This window comes from Malania oleifera, chromosome 6, assembly GCF_029873635.1.
Source record: "Malania oleifera isolate guangnan ecotype guangnan chromosome 6, ASM2987363v1, whole genome shotgun sequence".
Lineage (NCBI taxonomy): Eukaryota > Viridiplantae > Streptophyta > Magnoliopsida > Santalales > Ximeniaceae > Malania > Malania oleifera.
This window is the reverse complement of record NC_080422.1, coordinates 93,714,215-93,731,431: the sequence shown is the minus strand read 5'-3', so window position 1 is coordinate 93,731,431 and position 17,217 is coordinate 93,714,215. Positions and strand designations below refer to the sequence as shown.

Sequence of the window (17,217 nt, the reverse complement as noted above, 5' to 3'; positions counted from 1 at the left end):
AATTGAATAAAAAATAACTATCAACAATTTATAACTTGTGCATTGTCGCAATCACATTAATTCATAAAATAGTTCAATCATATAATGAACATCGTTAATAAATGAAAAAAACATATTTCTTTAAATAAAAAAAAAGTTAAAATTAATTTTTTTTTATTAACATCTTAAAATATAAACATTACAAAATACAAAAATTTCTCAGCCTCCAACAGCATAGCTCTTTGCGAGTATAAAATTTTAAATTTTAGATTATTAAGATCTTCCTCTTTTACTCACCATTTTAATTCAATCCAACCAAAAGTAAAGCAGATGCTCAAACTATTAATCAAATCTTAATAATTACCAAGAATTTCAGCAACATAAAATTTTAATAACATATTTATTAAATTAATAAATATACAAACTATCTCCCCCAAATCAATTAACTATGAGGCTATAAAACAGTTGCAAAAGAAACAATGGGAATTAAAATTGCATCCAATAAATCTAACAATATCAAAATTTTAAAAAGATAATATGTATTTAACATTCTAAAGCTTTAATCAAACAAACAATTTAAATAAAAATATTTTTTAAGAGTCAAAATGAGACAAAAATAATCACCTCTGCATTTGAATCCTTCTATAAATCGTAAGATGTCTGGCATGGGCAAATCAGTAGGGGCTGCTTTGCAGCTGTTACAACGACAACCTCTGAAAAGAGTAGACTATCAACAACATCAAATCAAACTATATTTAGTTATAAAAATCAAAGTAGAACTGTATTTTATATGTAACTCGAACTATTAAACCAAACTACTTAAGACTGTAATTGAGCTAGTCAAACCAAACTACTTCGACTCGATCTGTTTTATCTGCTCAAACTGATATTGGCACACATCAGACTCATATTAAACATGAAACAATTCAAGAAATGTTGCTTTCTGTCAGGCTTACAGTAGGCTCTCCTTAAGGAGGTAGCCATGCCTCACTAGTAACACCCTTTTGATTGAAACAAACTTAACAAAAAGAATTAAATAAACATATAAATATATCTCAGACTTCCCACAAACCCATCAATCCGAGGCTAGATGCTCAATAAATATATCAAATTTCTACAAAACGCATTAATAATGATTTTATCTACAAAACGGATTTGATCGATGCACTCTCTTGGAATGCTTCTCCAAAGAGTAATCTTCGGCCAGAAGTTGTTCACGGCAGCAACCATTACAATCTCCATGTGGGTTCCATTGGCTGCAAAAGCTTGGATGATGAAGCTCCTAAGATTCACTCCAACTCCTTGAGAAAATCAATATTATCGACAAATACCTGCACAAAGACACGAAAAAAAAAAACTTATCAAACTATTGAGACAAAAAACAGGAGGAACTACCTAATTTTCCTCACCACAGATTCAAAAAGATCAAATAATGGAAAATATAAGTTTCAACACATATAGTGCATGGGCTCCCATGTGCGTGTGATGTGAGTTTCCGACATGTGAATAAATTAGGAAAAGATAGCAGGTTTAAGACTTTTGAGATTTATGTCTCATTATTTTATTATTTTTATTTTTTTTTTTAATTTTTTGTGGTGGTTGTTGTTGAAAGTAAATTTTACAAGAAGGAAACTGATGATAGCTTTCAGAGTTCTGATATTTTGTGAAAAATTGAACTTAGATTTTACATATAACTTTCATTTAACTTTTTATGTCTAAACCTGTTTTATTTTCTAATAGTATTCAATTAATTTATGAATTTTATTTATGTTAATTAAATGTCTAATATGATCACTGTGTTACAATTACTGTACCTTACGCATGAGATACTTGTGATTGATGTACCTTATAACGACACTTCAATTATAAATCTTGTATTATCATGTTTATTAACAATCACCAAGGTTCCATAAAAAAAAGCCATGATTTACAACTAATTTTCATCACTTAAAAATAAAATTGAAATCAATATCGTATTGAAAATTTAGTATTTTTGAACCCTTGAAATTTTAGTTGAAATTGAAAATTAAAACCCAGTGCTCAGAAATGGCATAAAAAACAAGTCTGAAAATAAATTCATCCTCAACCTGGTGAACCATTACTCTTAGGCTAATGGCTATCATGCACTAAAAGAATATGTTTACATTATGAAATATTGGGATCACTTTGACCCAGTCTTAAAAGTCCAAGCAAATATGTGAAGATGATATAACTGAATAGAGAGCCAATGGAGGCATTCAAAATAAATAGTCTTGTGCTGTAGGAGTGTTAGTGTTGAAAACAAGAAATTCCTAGGTAAAGAGATGAAGGGACAGATCGTTTAGACGTCATACCGCCTTCCAACCATCAGGATCCAAGCATGCAGTAATCTTGGTGTTGATTCCAGGTAATGGTCCAGGTTCTCGAGTAATTTTCCCACCACAGAGTTTGATTGCTTCTGCAGTTCTATAAACATCATCCGTGCCTATTGCAATCTGTTATATAAGGATGTAAGAAATCAGTCTTCATTTGACAGCTCTAGCAAGGTGCAGAGCCAGTATATTTGTCTTGTACAGCATAGTAACAATGGATTCGCTAAGTGACTTTGGCACAGAAAACCAGCATAGGGTTATAATCACAATTCACAGCATGCCATATTGGAATTGCAACAACGGCACAGAAAAACAGTACAGGGTTACAATCACAAATCACAACATGCAATATTGGAATTCAATCTCACACACGCCCATAAAGCAATTTTTTGTGCACAGCATGTGTCAGGAAAAAGAAGAGAGAAATTTCAACCTGAGCATAACCATTGCCTTTGTCATATTCAGCCACCCCATAGTTGTATGTCAACTCCAGCACAGCATTTTTGTCTTCAGGACCATAGCCCATCATAGCTATTGTATACTAGAAAAATAAAGACAAGTTCATGTTAGCCCATTCAGATATGCATGCGCAATGGTGTCCAAATGAAGATATGATTATAAAATGTACGACAGAGAATAAAGTCAAATAGTGACAACTCATGGTCATATAGATTAGACAAACATAGGGCACATAATGATGAATATTATGCAATTAAAAAGTTTCAGTTGCACAGACAATAATTGACAGGAATTTGAATAAATTTTTCGCTTATTTGTTTTGTTTAGTTTTTACTTTGTTTTATTAATTTTTTTGCTTAATTTCTTTTTCACTTATTTGTTTTGTTTAGTTTAGCTTTTATTTTGTTTTATTTTATTTTATTCTATTTAATTTTTTTTTTTTTGGGGTGGCCGAGAGATGCATAGAAGCACGTAGCGCAGAACTTGACATATAAAAAATAGGACGATCTGTTGATAAAGTGATGGGCATTTAAGTACCTTGTACTCTGGATTATCTCGAGTGCGAAGAAGCTCCATGCCGAAAGCCTGAGAGATAAAAACTCTATTGAAAAAATGCATGCTTGATGCAAAGAAGTTTCAAGAAAAATACAAGAATCAAATATCTGATAAATACTAAAGAACTGTCAATATTGCCCATAACAACACTCACCTTCTCATAAAACTTTATGGAACGATCAAGATCTCCAACACGAAGCATCAGTTGACATAAGGGTTCAGGTGTTGGACCCCTCTCCAAAAGTTCAAACTTATAACCATCAGGATCTTCAATGAATGCAATCACGGTACTGCCACCTTTGACAGTGCCAGCTTCCCTGGTTACTTTGCCTCCCTTAGCCTTTATGAGATCAACAGTCTTGCCAACCTTCCAAGGAGTGAGTAAATAGAGATCTTAGTATATATTTATTGAGAACATTTGACCCAAGATGCCCATAACAATGGTGAAGATCAAGCATATTCTACATCTGATATAGGATATTGCATGCCAAAAATCTGTAAACAGTAAGAGTGCAATTCCAGTGCCCACAATGGGCCACAATGGGCCAGGGTTATCCGAATTGCCTTAAACTAAAGGTGGAAATATAACTTCAGAAATCACATTTGTGTTTTATTTAATATATCATAAATTTTAGTAAATACATGTTATGCATGCTTATGTCCAAGAGGATGGCCAACCAACTCAGACAAAGGCGTTGTCCATGTACAGATACATCCAAAACCATGCAGACCAACCAGCAATTTTTCAATATTATCTAATTGGAGATGATATTCCCACAAATTTTAATGTTATAGACTATAAAGAAGAAGTCCGTGTGAAGTAACAGGCATTGATTGCTCTTCAAATATAAAAGCATATAAGGCACCTACTCAACCTAGCTTACAACCAACTAGCCAAGTAAAATACCCATCAATATCTGCAATCCATGAACCCCATGATCCATGCATTTGATTGAGAACAATCATAAGAACCTGAACCATACTGGCTCTCACAATCCAAAGGTGCTGTGAGATTATTGAAAGGCTTCATGGGAGACCATGTTATTGTGGTTTTGGATGCTCAAGAGTCAAGGCCATGGTTTTGGGCTTTTGATATTTAAAATATTACTGTATTGATGAAAAGGAAATGAAAACACCATGCACAAACATAAAACTGTAGCATTAAACTTATTGATGCCAGAAATCCAGTGATTTTGACTTTAAAAGGTAATCCTCTGTGCAACTAGCATGTGTGTGCATTTAAAATAAAATAAATTGCATGCGAGAGAAGATGAATAGAGTTATAGAGAGATAAAAATTCCCAGTCAGAAACTCACATCCTCAACTGCAATACCAAAATGCCCAAAGCCAGTTCCAATATCATACTTGTCAACTCCATAATCTGGCAGCATATTTATGTCAAAACAAAACCAATTAGATGTCACCATAGCCTGGGAAAGCATACCCTTCAGTTCACAATGGACAAACTACAATGCATATTTTAGTATTCCATAAAAAATAAAAATTATATGAAGTTATAAATTTTAGCAAGGTGGCAAATTCAGAAGTAGTCATATAACTTACTGTATGTGAGCTCAATAACAAAGTGAGAATCTTCGGGCCCGTATCCAAGAAAGGCATTCGTGTATCTCTCTTCTGGTATATCACGTTTTCGCAACAGCTTCATACCCAGGCATTCTGTGTAGAATCTGGAGTCAACAAACATTAGTCTTTTATCAAAAAAACCACCTCTGTCTAAAAGGAAAGGAAAGACTGCTGGTTGTCTTGAGGGACATACTTTATGGTCCTTTCCAAATCCCCAACTCGATAAACAACATGTAGCATTCTTCGTTTATCCTTTTTGACCCATTCTAAGACATTTTCTTGGGTTGCAGCAGTGCTGGCTTGCGCCATACTTCCAGCTGTGCCAACACCCAATCTTTTTCCTCCCCCCTTTAACAACTTAGAAGCTTTCAGGCCAAAGGAATGCGACTGTGGTACAGCTGGATACCAATCCAATATCAATAAGCAATTGATAAAGTCATAAAATAATAACACATTCAGGATTCATGGAAAATTTCAAAAGTCCAACAAGGTGGTGTCCTAGGACAAATAAGCAATGTCCAGCTTTGAAGAATCAGGCAAATCTCATAAAACAGCAAACCAAGCCCTAGGTCCCACTAGGTGAGGTCGGCTATATGAATCTTTCTCTGTCAATTTACATGATCACGGACAATTTCTTTCCACAAATTTAGGGCTATTAAATCTTTACCATCTCATTCTAAGTTATTTTAGGTCCATCTCTACCCCTCTACTACCCCTCACAGTAACTAACTCACTCTTCCTCACTGGCGCACTATGTGGCCTACGTTGCAAATGCTCAAACCATCCGAGTCATCCCTCCCTTATCTTGTATAGGAGTTACACCTAGCTTACTGCTAATATGTTTAATTTTTTAATGTCATATCACTCATCCATCTTAACATTCTCATCTCGATGATTTTTACTTTTTGGATATGTTATTTCTAAGTTGTTCAGCATTCTGATCCATATAGCATAGTTGGTCATACATCGTCCTATAAAACTTCCACTTTAATTTTAAGGGTATTCTATGACCGCAAAACACACTCAACACTTCTCCATTTTACCTAACCTACTTTAACTCTATGCATTACATCTTCTTCAATTTCTCCTTCAGCTTGCATGATAGATCCAATGTATTGAAATCTACTTGTTCTATTTATTTCATCATCAAGTTTAACTTTGTCTCCAATATTTCTTTTACTATGACTAAAATTACATTTCATATATTCTGTTTATTTCTACTTATAAAACCTCTAGACTCTAAAGCCTCTCTCCATAATTCTAACTTAGATTCTACTCCACCCCTTCTTTTATCAATCAAGACAATATCATCTACAAAAAACATACACCATGGAACCTCATTTTTGGATACTCCTAATCAGTTCATCCATCACTAAAGCAAAAAGATATGAGTTTAAAGCAGATCTTTGATGTACACCTATCGTGATTAAAAATTCTTTAGTTTCTCCACCTATAGTCATAACACTAGTTATTATAGTCATAACACTAGTCATTACTTCATCATACATATCTTTAATGACATTAGTATACTGTATACCTACTACATACACTTTTTTTCCCCCCCTAAAACAGGACTTCCCTAGGTATCCTATCATATGCTTTCTCTAAATCAATAAAAATACCATATGCAAGTCCTTCTTCTCTTCCCTAAACTTTTCCATTGATCTTCTTAAAAGATATATAGCTTCTACAATATATCTTAGACATAAAACCAAATTCATTTTTTGAGACCTTCGTTTCTAATCTTAATCTTTTTTCAACTACCTTTTCCCATAGTCTCATTGAATGACTCATAAATTTAATTCCACGATAGTTAATTTTGAAAAATCTCCTTTATTTTTGTATATAGATATTAAAGTGTTTTTCCTCCATTCATCTAACAATTTCTTAGTTTTTATAATTGTGTTATACAAATTAGCTAAACATATAATTCCGTTATCACCTAGGCATTTCCAAACTTCAATTTGGATGTTATTTGGTCCTATAACTTCTCCATTTTTCATTTTTTTTGAGGCAAACTTAATTTCGTTAACTATAATCTTGCGAATAAATCTCATATTTTTATCCTCTTCCTCATCTGTCAATTCTAAGTTTAAGTCTTCTACTTGGTTTTCATCAAATAGCTTACTAAAGTAACCTCGCCATCTTTCTTTTATGTATTCTTTCTTAACCAAGACAATATCATCCTCGTTTTTGTTTACATTTTACATTACATAAGTCTTTACTCTTTCTTTCTCTAACTCTAGCAATTTTAAATATCTCCCTTTCTTCTTCCATTGTATCTAATCTAGCATCCAAATTATTAAATGATCTACGTTTTGCTTCACTAACAGCCTTTTTTACATCTTTTCTTGCCTCTTAATACTTTTCAAAGTTTTCCATATTTCTACATTTTTGCTATATTTTATACAAAATTCTTTTTGTTTTTATAACTGTTTGGACATCTTGATCCTACCAACAAATTTCTTTGCTATTCGAGAATCTTTCTTTTGATTCACCTAAAATCTCTTTTACTATCTTTTTAATAGAACTAGTTATCCTACTCGAAAGAGTGTTTGTGTTTATACCATCCTCTATAGTCCAATCACCATCTTTGATAATTTTATTTTTAGATTTTCTTATATTTTCTCCATTTAGGTTCCACCACCTAGTTTTCTTGCATTGATTTATTTTTTATCATTTTTTATTACATATATCTAAAACTAAAACTCTACGTTCTGTGGTTTCATCAAAGATAACTTTACAATCCTTACATGATAAACGATCAACCACAGAAAAAATCTATTGACTTTTATTTTGTCTACTTTTGAAGGTTATTAAGTGTTCTTCTCTCTTCTTAAAACATGTATTCATTGTAATAAAATCATATGACACGGAAAAGTATAAGATCATCTCCCCAGGCTCATTTTTGTCTCCATATCCATATCTTCTTTGTATCCTCTTATAATCTTTATTATCTCTTCCAACCTTATGCTCCTCTAAAATATTTTCTCAGTCCCTGATATCCCTTATATAATACTATCCATATTTTCCCAAAAATTGTCTCTTAAGGTTTTTCACTAAGCCTACTTAAAGAGCATAAGCACTAATGACATTTATTATCTCTTGGCCTAAGATCATCTTGATTTTTATAATTCTATCCCCTACTTTTTCGACATTTACAAAGCCATTTTAAAGTTTTTCTCTACAATAATTCCTACCCCATTTATATGTTTTTTATTTTTATTTTTATTTTTATTTTTATTTTTTATTTTTTTCTATTGTACCAAAGTTTAAATCCTGATTTTTCAATTTTTCTAACTTTCTTCCTCCAAACATTTATTTTCTCGAAAGCATATTAGATTAATTTTTCTTCTAATCATTTTGTCCACAATTTCCATGTTTTTACCCGTAAGTGTCCCTATATTTCAAGTAGCTAATCTAATCCTAGTCTCCTAAACTAACTTCTTTGCCTGCTCACGTCCAGAATGATGTGGGAACACTTGCTACACTGTGAGCCAAAGCTCTTTAAGGTTGTCATACTACCGAGGTAGGACCAACACAAATTTTCCCTAGTCAAATTGAGTAGCACATTATGCACATAAGGTTGCTCAAACTCAGCTTGCAAACCAATTGAGATTAAAGTCAAAGCTAAAATTTTTCTAAAGACAAGGCCAAATGATATTTCTAACATATCAAACTGACTACTCCCAATATCTCTGTTCATTCACAAGCCAAAATTGCCTTTAAATGCAATATAGTGGCTCTCATAACATTCAATTAACAGTCCAATCCATTTCAGTATGAAATTTTGGGGATAAATTTATTAGAGCCAAAGCCTATGCCAAAAATGTAGGATAGCACATTGGCAGTCGCTAAGGCCCCAATAGAACATGTAATTAAAAAAAAAAAAAAAGATCCATTGTGCTTCAGATTTACACCATTTTAACTATATACTCATAGTCTACATGATGGCAACAGTAAGACAAGATAGTTCATCAGGCAACAATAAGACTAGATGATTAAATTAACTAAGGCAAAAGACATTAACCTTCCCTGAGGTTTGCCAAAAAGACAAGTACCTTCCCTGAGGTTTCAAAAATGCCATAGATCTCCTCTCACATTTGAATCCTTGGACACTCACACCCCCTTCCAATGACAAATGTTTAACACTGTTAAAAAAAATTTAATAGGACAAATTTGCCCCTTCGAAATCAGGGCTACTTGGTCAACATCTCTCAATCCTCTCCTCCCATTGGTCATCCCCTTGAACCTCCCTTCTCCCAACCACCGCTCATATGTCGCCCCCACTCACAGCTCGTTCTTGGGGGCCGCTCTTGTTCAACGGTGTGCGATTGGTCTCCCTTTTCCCCTGTAAAGGCAGTTGCTTGCTCCACCACCTCCGGCAACTGCCGCTGCAGAAGCTCAAAGGTGGCATCCATAACTCCTTTTATTTATTTACTTTTTTTTTTCTGGGTTCCTTCTCTAATTGAAAAAGGTGACAAAGATTTGGAATATATATTGTAGTCCCTAGTGTTGCAGAACTCTTTGATGAGGAAAGGCTGGTTGGGCACTGGCAGTTTGTTTAACTATGGGATTTAGGGATTTGATATAGTAGCAATAATCAATTATCTTCATGATATTGAAGATATTGGTTAGGGAGTTTCGGAATGTGGGAGCTCAACAGGGCAACACTGAAGGAGGTGTTGGTGGTGACAAACAGGATTTGGCAGAGATGAATGTGGCAGCTGGGAGAGGGGAGGCTTGAGGGGATGATCAATGGGAGGATTGAGGGGAGGATTGCGAGTTACAGGGAAAAAGGGAGACCAATCACACAATGCTGAACGAGAGCCGCCCTTGAGAACAAGCTATGAGCAGTGGCGGCATACGAGTGGCGGTTGGGAGAGGGGAGGTTCGAGGGGATGATCAATGGGAGGAGAGGATTGAGAGATGTTGAATGAGTGGCCCTGATTTTCAAAGGGGAAAATTTGTCCTATTATTATTATTATTATTAATGGTATTAAACATCTGTCATTGGAAGGGGGTGTGTGTGTCAGGGATCCAAATGTGAGGGGACTCAGGGGAGGTCCTGGTCTTTTTGGCAAAGCTAGGTGAGTGTCTATTGCCCAATTAACTATAAGATGCCCCAAGAAATGATGCTGCTTAAATTAAAGAAATTCTTACTAACATATGCAACTATAGTTTGTAGTTGTGTGCAATGACTCCATTGTCAATAGTGAATCAGTACGAAACAAATACGCATCAAACACAATTTAAGCTCTTGAAATCACTGAAACTGGGAAATTTTGCCTAATTCGTCAAAAAAAAAAATAAAACAAAAATAAAACGAAAGAAAACAAAAACCCATAGCTTATTTATGCTTTATCAGCGCCACATGACTCTACCCATTTAATCTGTCATTTGGGTGCATAGAAACACCTCTAATAACTCAAAATAATAATAATAATAATAATAATAAAAAAAGAACCATAACCCAGAAAAATTAAAATCCAAAACTAAATCAACAACATAAACAAACACACAGCAATCAAATTCAGGGCCGAAAATAACACAGCAATTCACAGAGGAAGCAGAATCTTACCGCTACCCAGATGAAAGGAAGAGATTTTGCGAGAAGGGTTAAAAGAAGATACTGAGACTCCCAATCTGGAAGCCCCAGAAAACCTCAGAGCCGAGAGAGAAGGACGTAAGGTCGACGCCATAGGTATTATTCGCACCATCTGTAGTTCTCACTTACCCCCAAACGGCGAACCTGTACTGATGCCAAGAAGATTGAGTTGAGTACAGGGGACAGAGCAAAGAGTGGGGTCGCGAGGGAATTGGAGGTTGCTTGATTTGGGTGTAATTAGGAGAATCAGAATAAAGGGTGCGCGTGACCGCTTGATTGTGCGAAGCTGTGGAGTGAAGTGAGCTGAGGGTATTCGGTACGTTCTAGTGCCGTACTTGAAGACGAGAGTCACGAGAGGCTGCAGGCGGTGATTGTTTTCGGGGTTACGCTATCCGGAACGGGGGTGGGTTTGTGACATTCGGTGGTGGTGTTGGGCCAGCCGGCATGGGCTGGCCTTGTTTTGTGTGGCAGGTGGGCTTCTCAAAGAATGGCCTTGGGTAAATGATGTTTGTCTAATTGTATTTAAATTTTTTCAAGTATTTTAATTTTTAATGTTTTTATCTACACTACTATGAAAGGAATTTAATTTCCCCATGTCTTAATTTTTTTAAAATATCTTTACAAAAGCCCTTTGCCCACCTCTAGCTTTCTTCAACTTCATTCATAGTTTTTCAAACATTAGTTTTAGATATTATAAGATAGTTTTATGACACAATTGATTAATACTGAGTAAGTTATGTCTGTTTATTCTAATAATATATCTTTAATAACTAAGGAAGAGTTCTTATCATACCAACATTACCTATACCGATGATTTTGTCATCACTATTGTCTCTAAAATGTGAGACTTCTTCCTTTTTTCTTTTTCTTTTTTGAGAATGAGGAAGCTTGGAGTAGTCTTTATTCGTGTGTCTTGCATCCACTATGTAAGGATCATTTTCTTGAATTAAATTTGGTTTTCAAGAAAATCTACAAGTCACAGTTAGTTAATGATTTTGGTACCTAACTTTTCTTGGGTCCATAACTATTAGTGGTGCTTTTCATAGGAGTCCAAACCCTTCTAATATTGTTTTGTGCCATGGATTTGGTCTCTTTGGCACCCAAATCTTCAATGCAAAAAGAAAAAGAATAGTGTGTATTTCTATCACAAAAATTAGATTAGACAAAGGGACTTGCAGATTGACCAGTTAACTTCCATAAAATAAGTTTTAAAGAATGATTGTATTTAGTTCTTCCTTTGCCAAAGTTACATCTTTGACTAGCTAGTATTTTGTCTAGATTCTCCTTTTCTTGCTAAACTTTGAAAGAATAGGATTTAGATACAAAACCTTCTTTTTAAAATTTCATTTTCAAATTGTAAATATTGGTTTAGTGGTATAAGAAAGAGTCTTAGTTTTTAAGTCTTCACAAGGCTGACCCCAACCTACACACCTCTCCTTACGGGGCAAGGAATACCCCAACTCAATTATCAAGTTGAGTCAAATTGGTCTCCCTCACGGGATGGAGACTCCTCAATTCAATTATGGGTTGAACCCAATCGATCTCTTTTACAGGGCAGAAACTCCCCAGTTCAATTAACGGGTTGAACCCAACCGGTACATTAAAAATATTTTTGTACAAAATACATGCTTCTAAATACAAGCAAAATATACAACAATGAAACTCTTAAAATATGCACTCTAATATGATATGAATTATGCACAGTAGAGAAATTGTGTTTTTCAAAATAAGTATTCTGATCTTTGAAGAAAGATATATATGATAAAATGCTTCAAAGATTTGAACCCTGATAAAAATATCTCCAAAAATATATTTTTATAAAAATATAGGAGAACTTAGGGTTTGCTTTTCAAATAGTTTTTACACAAATAACATATATATATGAATATATATATATATATATATATTTATATAAGATAAATATTTTCTCCAATAAAGATTTTTGCAATAAAAGATTATTTGGAGAAGTTAGGATTTGAGTTCAAAAAAATTTGTGTTGTAAAGAATTTCTTTGAAGAATATTTATCAAAAAATAACAAGGAGAAACCAAAGCTATACTCTCAAAAATAATTTTAAAAAATAAATAATAAGTGAAAGTATATGCACGTGAACACAAAAATAAATGCCCAAAATACATATAGTCTTTTCCAAAATGATTTTGATATGAATGAATGGAAAGAGAGTTGAAGAGTTTTGTTTAAAAAATTTTGTCCTAAAGAGATTTTTACAATAAAAATGATTTGAGAGAACTTTGATTAACAAAAAATTAAATAGAAAATTATACCTAATCAAAGTTGCTAATTGAGCAAATGAAAGGGGTATATATAGACTCTCGAAAATTATGACCGTTAAGGGACAGGTTTGGTATTTTGGAAATGTTTAATTACGAAATTAATTACAATTTAGCACTTAAAAAATTTCTAACCTAAGAGGTTCGATCGGCTAACCTTCAGCGTCAGTCGACTGAATAGACACAACCATTTTGAATTTTGAACTAGGTTCGGTCGGCTGTGAGAGATGACTAGTCGGCCGTGTAGAAATCCGAACCCGAAAAATAAAAAATAAAATGAATAAGAAAAGAAGAAATAAAAATTTTAAAAGGGCAAAGCAGCAGGACTCATCAACGAATCCGCTGTTTTCGTCAACGAGTGCCCTTTTGTGACTCGTCAACGAAGTGCTAGCGTCATCAATGAAGAAATCCCGAGATCTAGGAAATCTCAGGCTTAAGTTTCGTCGACGAATGTTCTTTTGCAACTCGTCGATGAACACTTTAAATTTGTCGACGAAAGTGGTCAGGTCAATGGCTTATAAAAGAAGCCACAAGAGATTTTTTTAAGAAAAATAAAATATCTTCTCTCTCTCCCTAACCCATAAATCCTGTCTTTTCTTTCTTCGATTTTTTGCTGTTCGTCGCTTGAATCGATGATCGGAAGTCACCACATTGATCTAAGAGCGTTTCTCTACAAGTCTAGCAGAGTAAATTTTTTAACCAGGCTTTCTAGGCACCACTCCAAGACTAGGGTAAGATTTAGGAAATTAAGTAAATTTGATGTTTTTGGGAGTTTAATCATTTATTTGGAGTTTGTGGACCTGGGAAATGTTAAAATAGTATTTTACTTGGAGTTGAGTTGATTAAACTAAGATTTATGAATTCAGGGTTCGTATGAGCGCCACTGGCGCAAATTTGGGATCACTGCAGGCATAACTTCAGGAAAACAAGTAAGAGGATTAAGTTAAGTCGGGTTTTATTAAATTTGAACTGATTAAACTGCTTTATATATATATATATGTGTGTGTGTGTGTGTGTGTGTGTGTGTGTGTGTGTGTGTGTGTGTGTACTTATGATTTCAAGGGTTCTTTCAAAAACCAACCGTTCAAAGTGAAGTTTTATAAATTATGGTATATCGTATGGTATTTTGAATGAAATGAACGGTAGAAATCTGGGTTTTATCTTGTGAACTAAATATGTTATATTTTCTTCATTGCTTATGGGATTATATTCAAATGCTGAAATTGTGTGGTAGGTGAATAATTGGTATGGTTTATTGTATAACCGAATTTGGGTATGGTAGTGAAAATAATGAATTGTTTATGAAACATACTAGAACTGCCTTTGCAAAATACTGGGATTTGATATGACAGTCGAGGGCAGAGTTTTATTTAACGACTAGGGTTCGGGTTTTATTTAGTGGCAGGTTATATATGAAATGAGTTTGTACTACAATTTTATTACCGAAATTACATGATATGGTTTATGAACCCTAAGGACCAATTATTTTTTGAGCACGGTACCGTTGCTAGGAAATCATTACGAGACCATGTGCACTCACACTGTACTGAGAGGTGTAGGGTGGTCTTAGCCGATTAGCCTGCGTAAGGATGAAGTACCTTTCCTAGGGATGAACCAGGAAGTGGTAAGGCTATCGGACCTACAACTGAGTTGTGTATGCCTGCAGACGCACTTGCAGATGGTTACTTTGACTATGTCTGGGCTGATCCCCTAGCACATAAGTCCAGCCTTTGAGTCACACAACCCATACCATGGGGGAAGTAAATTGTGTGTTAGTCTCAGGGAGTGTTATTTACGCATATTTGTTGAATTATATAAGTCATGTTATTAATTATTGAATTGGTTTATACTGAGGAAGAAAAGACATATTTTTCAATTGTAAAGGTGTGAGTACTTATATGTGAATTAAAATGCATGAATGTTTATGGCAAAGTAAACTCTCTGCCCGAGGGCTTGCTGAGAAAGGCGTACCCTAATAAGTATTAGTTGTTGCTATACCAGGTTGCATAACGTATTAGTGCAGAGTGGAGCTACATGTATGGACGTGTAATCTCCCCTATCCTCAGGAACTTTCACTTAAAAATAATTTTGTGTGTGTGTGAGTATGGTCTGAGAATGATTTTATATTGTGGTTAATTAACAACTGATGATATTTTTGTATAAATTAAAACTCACGTTCACACACTGATATTAATTTAATCTGTCTTACTGAGAAGTGTCTCGCCCCGATATACAAATCATTTTTTTTCAGGACCATCTCGAGATTAACCTTAGTGAGCTTCGGGGCGGGGTGATAGCTAGTTTCAGTTTTTGTGAGTGTCTGTAAGAACTCTAATGTATTTAAGTTATGATTAGAAGTCCCTAGATATGTAATATGGTCGTATGGACTAAGTTAGTTTTCTTTCTTTGTGGTTGGGATGCAATATGGATATTGGGAGACTTCTATGTATGTTAGCAGTTTACAACTCTGGCAATGTTTTGGAAAATGTATTATTTATTTCCGCTGCTTTTATATGATGAATATGTATCAGGTACATGGCGGGTCGGGGCGTTACAGGTGGTATTAAGGCCTAGGTTTGCTAGATTCTATAGACTTTGATAATGGATGATTACCAGAGTATAGGTTGAGATAAGTTAAGGATAGGAATGGGTAGATTAAGCGAGTCTTGGTCTAGAAGCTTAGAGACGGTGATCCTATGACGGTCTTTTGTGTTTTTCCTGGAATGATGATTTTAGGAAAACCATAGTAAATCCATTAATGGTTTCATTTCTAGATGGAGAGACTGGAACTTGGATACTTAAGTTGGAACGTTAGGTCGAGTAAGTATGTGTTCGCCCCGATGTTGTGATTAAAGGTTGATACGTTAACTTGACTAAGTTTATACGAGCAACAAAGGCTAGTGTGGTTTGCAAGAGGCAAACCGTCAACGGTTTCCTAGAGGAATATAAAATTGTTGCTGGTTTTCTTCAAAAGAGGTCCCTGTAATTCAGGTTTTCTGTCGATAGTTTGGGGACCCTCTGGAAAAACCATCAACGGTTTTGTAGCAGGATTGTGAGAATGAACCTTAAACTAAGAACTCATATAATATGTTGATTTCTTTGTTCAATACTTGCATCAATCATAATAAATGTGGCATTTCTAAGTCGGTTTCTATCCTATCTTCGGGATGGATTCCAAGGGAAAGGACATCGTAGCTGGAGGGGATAATCACATGGAGACTTCTAGTGAGGATGATTTGGATGCCTCGACAGTGCTACAAAGTATAATGCGGCAGGCTAGGAAGGAGAACTGGAGGGACTCTAAAGAGCATCATCAACCACCAATTGGTCAGGGATGTACTTTTCAAATAGTTTACTCAGACAAATCTATCGGCATTTGCAGGAGGAGCGAACCCGATCACAGTTGAAGATTGGGTCCTGGAAATAAAGGAACTATTGGGTGTGCTAGAGTGCACGGAGGAGCAGAAGGTGCAGTATGCCACTTTTAAACTAGTGGGGGAAGTGAAGAGGTGGTGGAGATCAGTAAAACTAGTGGAGAAACAATGGCCAAAACCTGCAGCTATAACATGGAACCGTTTTAGGGAGGTTTTCTTCGAAAGTACTTCCTTACTACTACCCAAGAGGCTAAGGCGGAGGAGTTCCTGAATCTGACTCAGTAACACTTGACCTTACAACAGTACGTGGCCAAGTTTATGGAGCTATCCCGCTTCTCTCTATACATGATCCCGGACGAGCCGAAGAAGGCCCGGAGGTTTGAGAAGGGTTTGAGGCAAGGAATACGCGCACAAGTGGTGGCGTTGTTGACTTGGAGTTTTTCTGGGTTGGTGGACAAGGCTATGGCAGTTGAGGCTAGCATTCAAGAGGGTGAGAGACTAGCAGTAAACCAGAAGAAGAGGTCCTTGCCTTAGGGATTTCAGACCAGTACCAGCCAAGGTACGTGGAAGAGGCCTGGTAATTTCATGGGCCAGCAGCAAGAGATTGGATATCAAGCCTATCAGGGGAATCCATAGCATCCTATCGGTGTGGTGGGAGTGGACATATGGCGCGGGACTACCGCGCGACGTTGACTCACACTCCTCCATAGCATCAGTATCAGGGAAGTCACTAGAAACCCCAAGGTGGTCACTAGAGGGGCACTGCCTAGGCGCAAGTGTACTCACTTACGTCGGGAGGTGCGGAGAACACTAGCGACATGGTGATAGATACTATTTCCATTTTTTCGAATAGTGCTATTGTGTTGTTTGACTCAAGTGCGATGCACTCTTTCGTATCTTGAGGATTGTTTAAATTATGCGAGGTAGAGACTTAGTTGTTAGATACCGAGTTAGGCGTGATCACACCGACATGGTCAGTTGTGGTGTGTAGCAAGGTGATCAGAGACTATCCAGTGG

At 35.5% G+C, this 17,217-nt stretch overlaps 1 protein-coding gene across 1 annotated transcript; it reads right to left on the bottom strand.

Annotated features, from left to right (window-relative positions):
- Positions 1-847: 847 nt before the first annotated feature.
- On the bottom strand, positions 848-11,025 carry LOC131157081 (probable lactoylglutathione lyase, chloroplastic). Its single transcript, XM_058110957.1, has 9 exons — positions 10,510-11,025; positions 5,122-5,326; positions 4,908-5,032; positions 4,661-4,725; positions 3,499-3,711; positions 3,327-3,374; positions 2,764-2,871; positions 2,313-2,453; positions 848-1,310 (listed from the first exon to the last, which is right to left on the bottom strand). Exons 1-9 carry the CDS (start codon positions 10,646-10,648, stop codon positions 1,269-1,271), a joined length of 1,086 nt encoding a protein of 361 aa, XP_057966940.1. The 5' UTR covers positions 10,649-11,025; the 3' UTR covers positions 848-1,268.
- Positions 11,026-17,217: the final 6,192 nt, after the last annotated feature.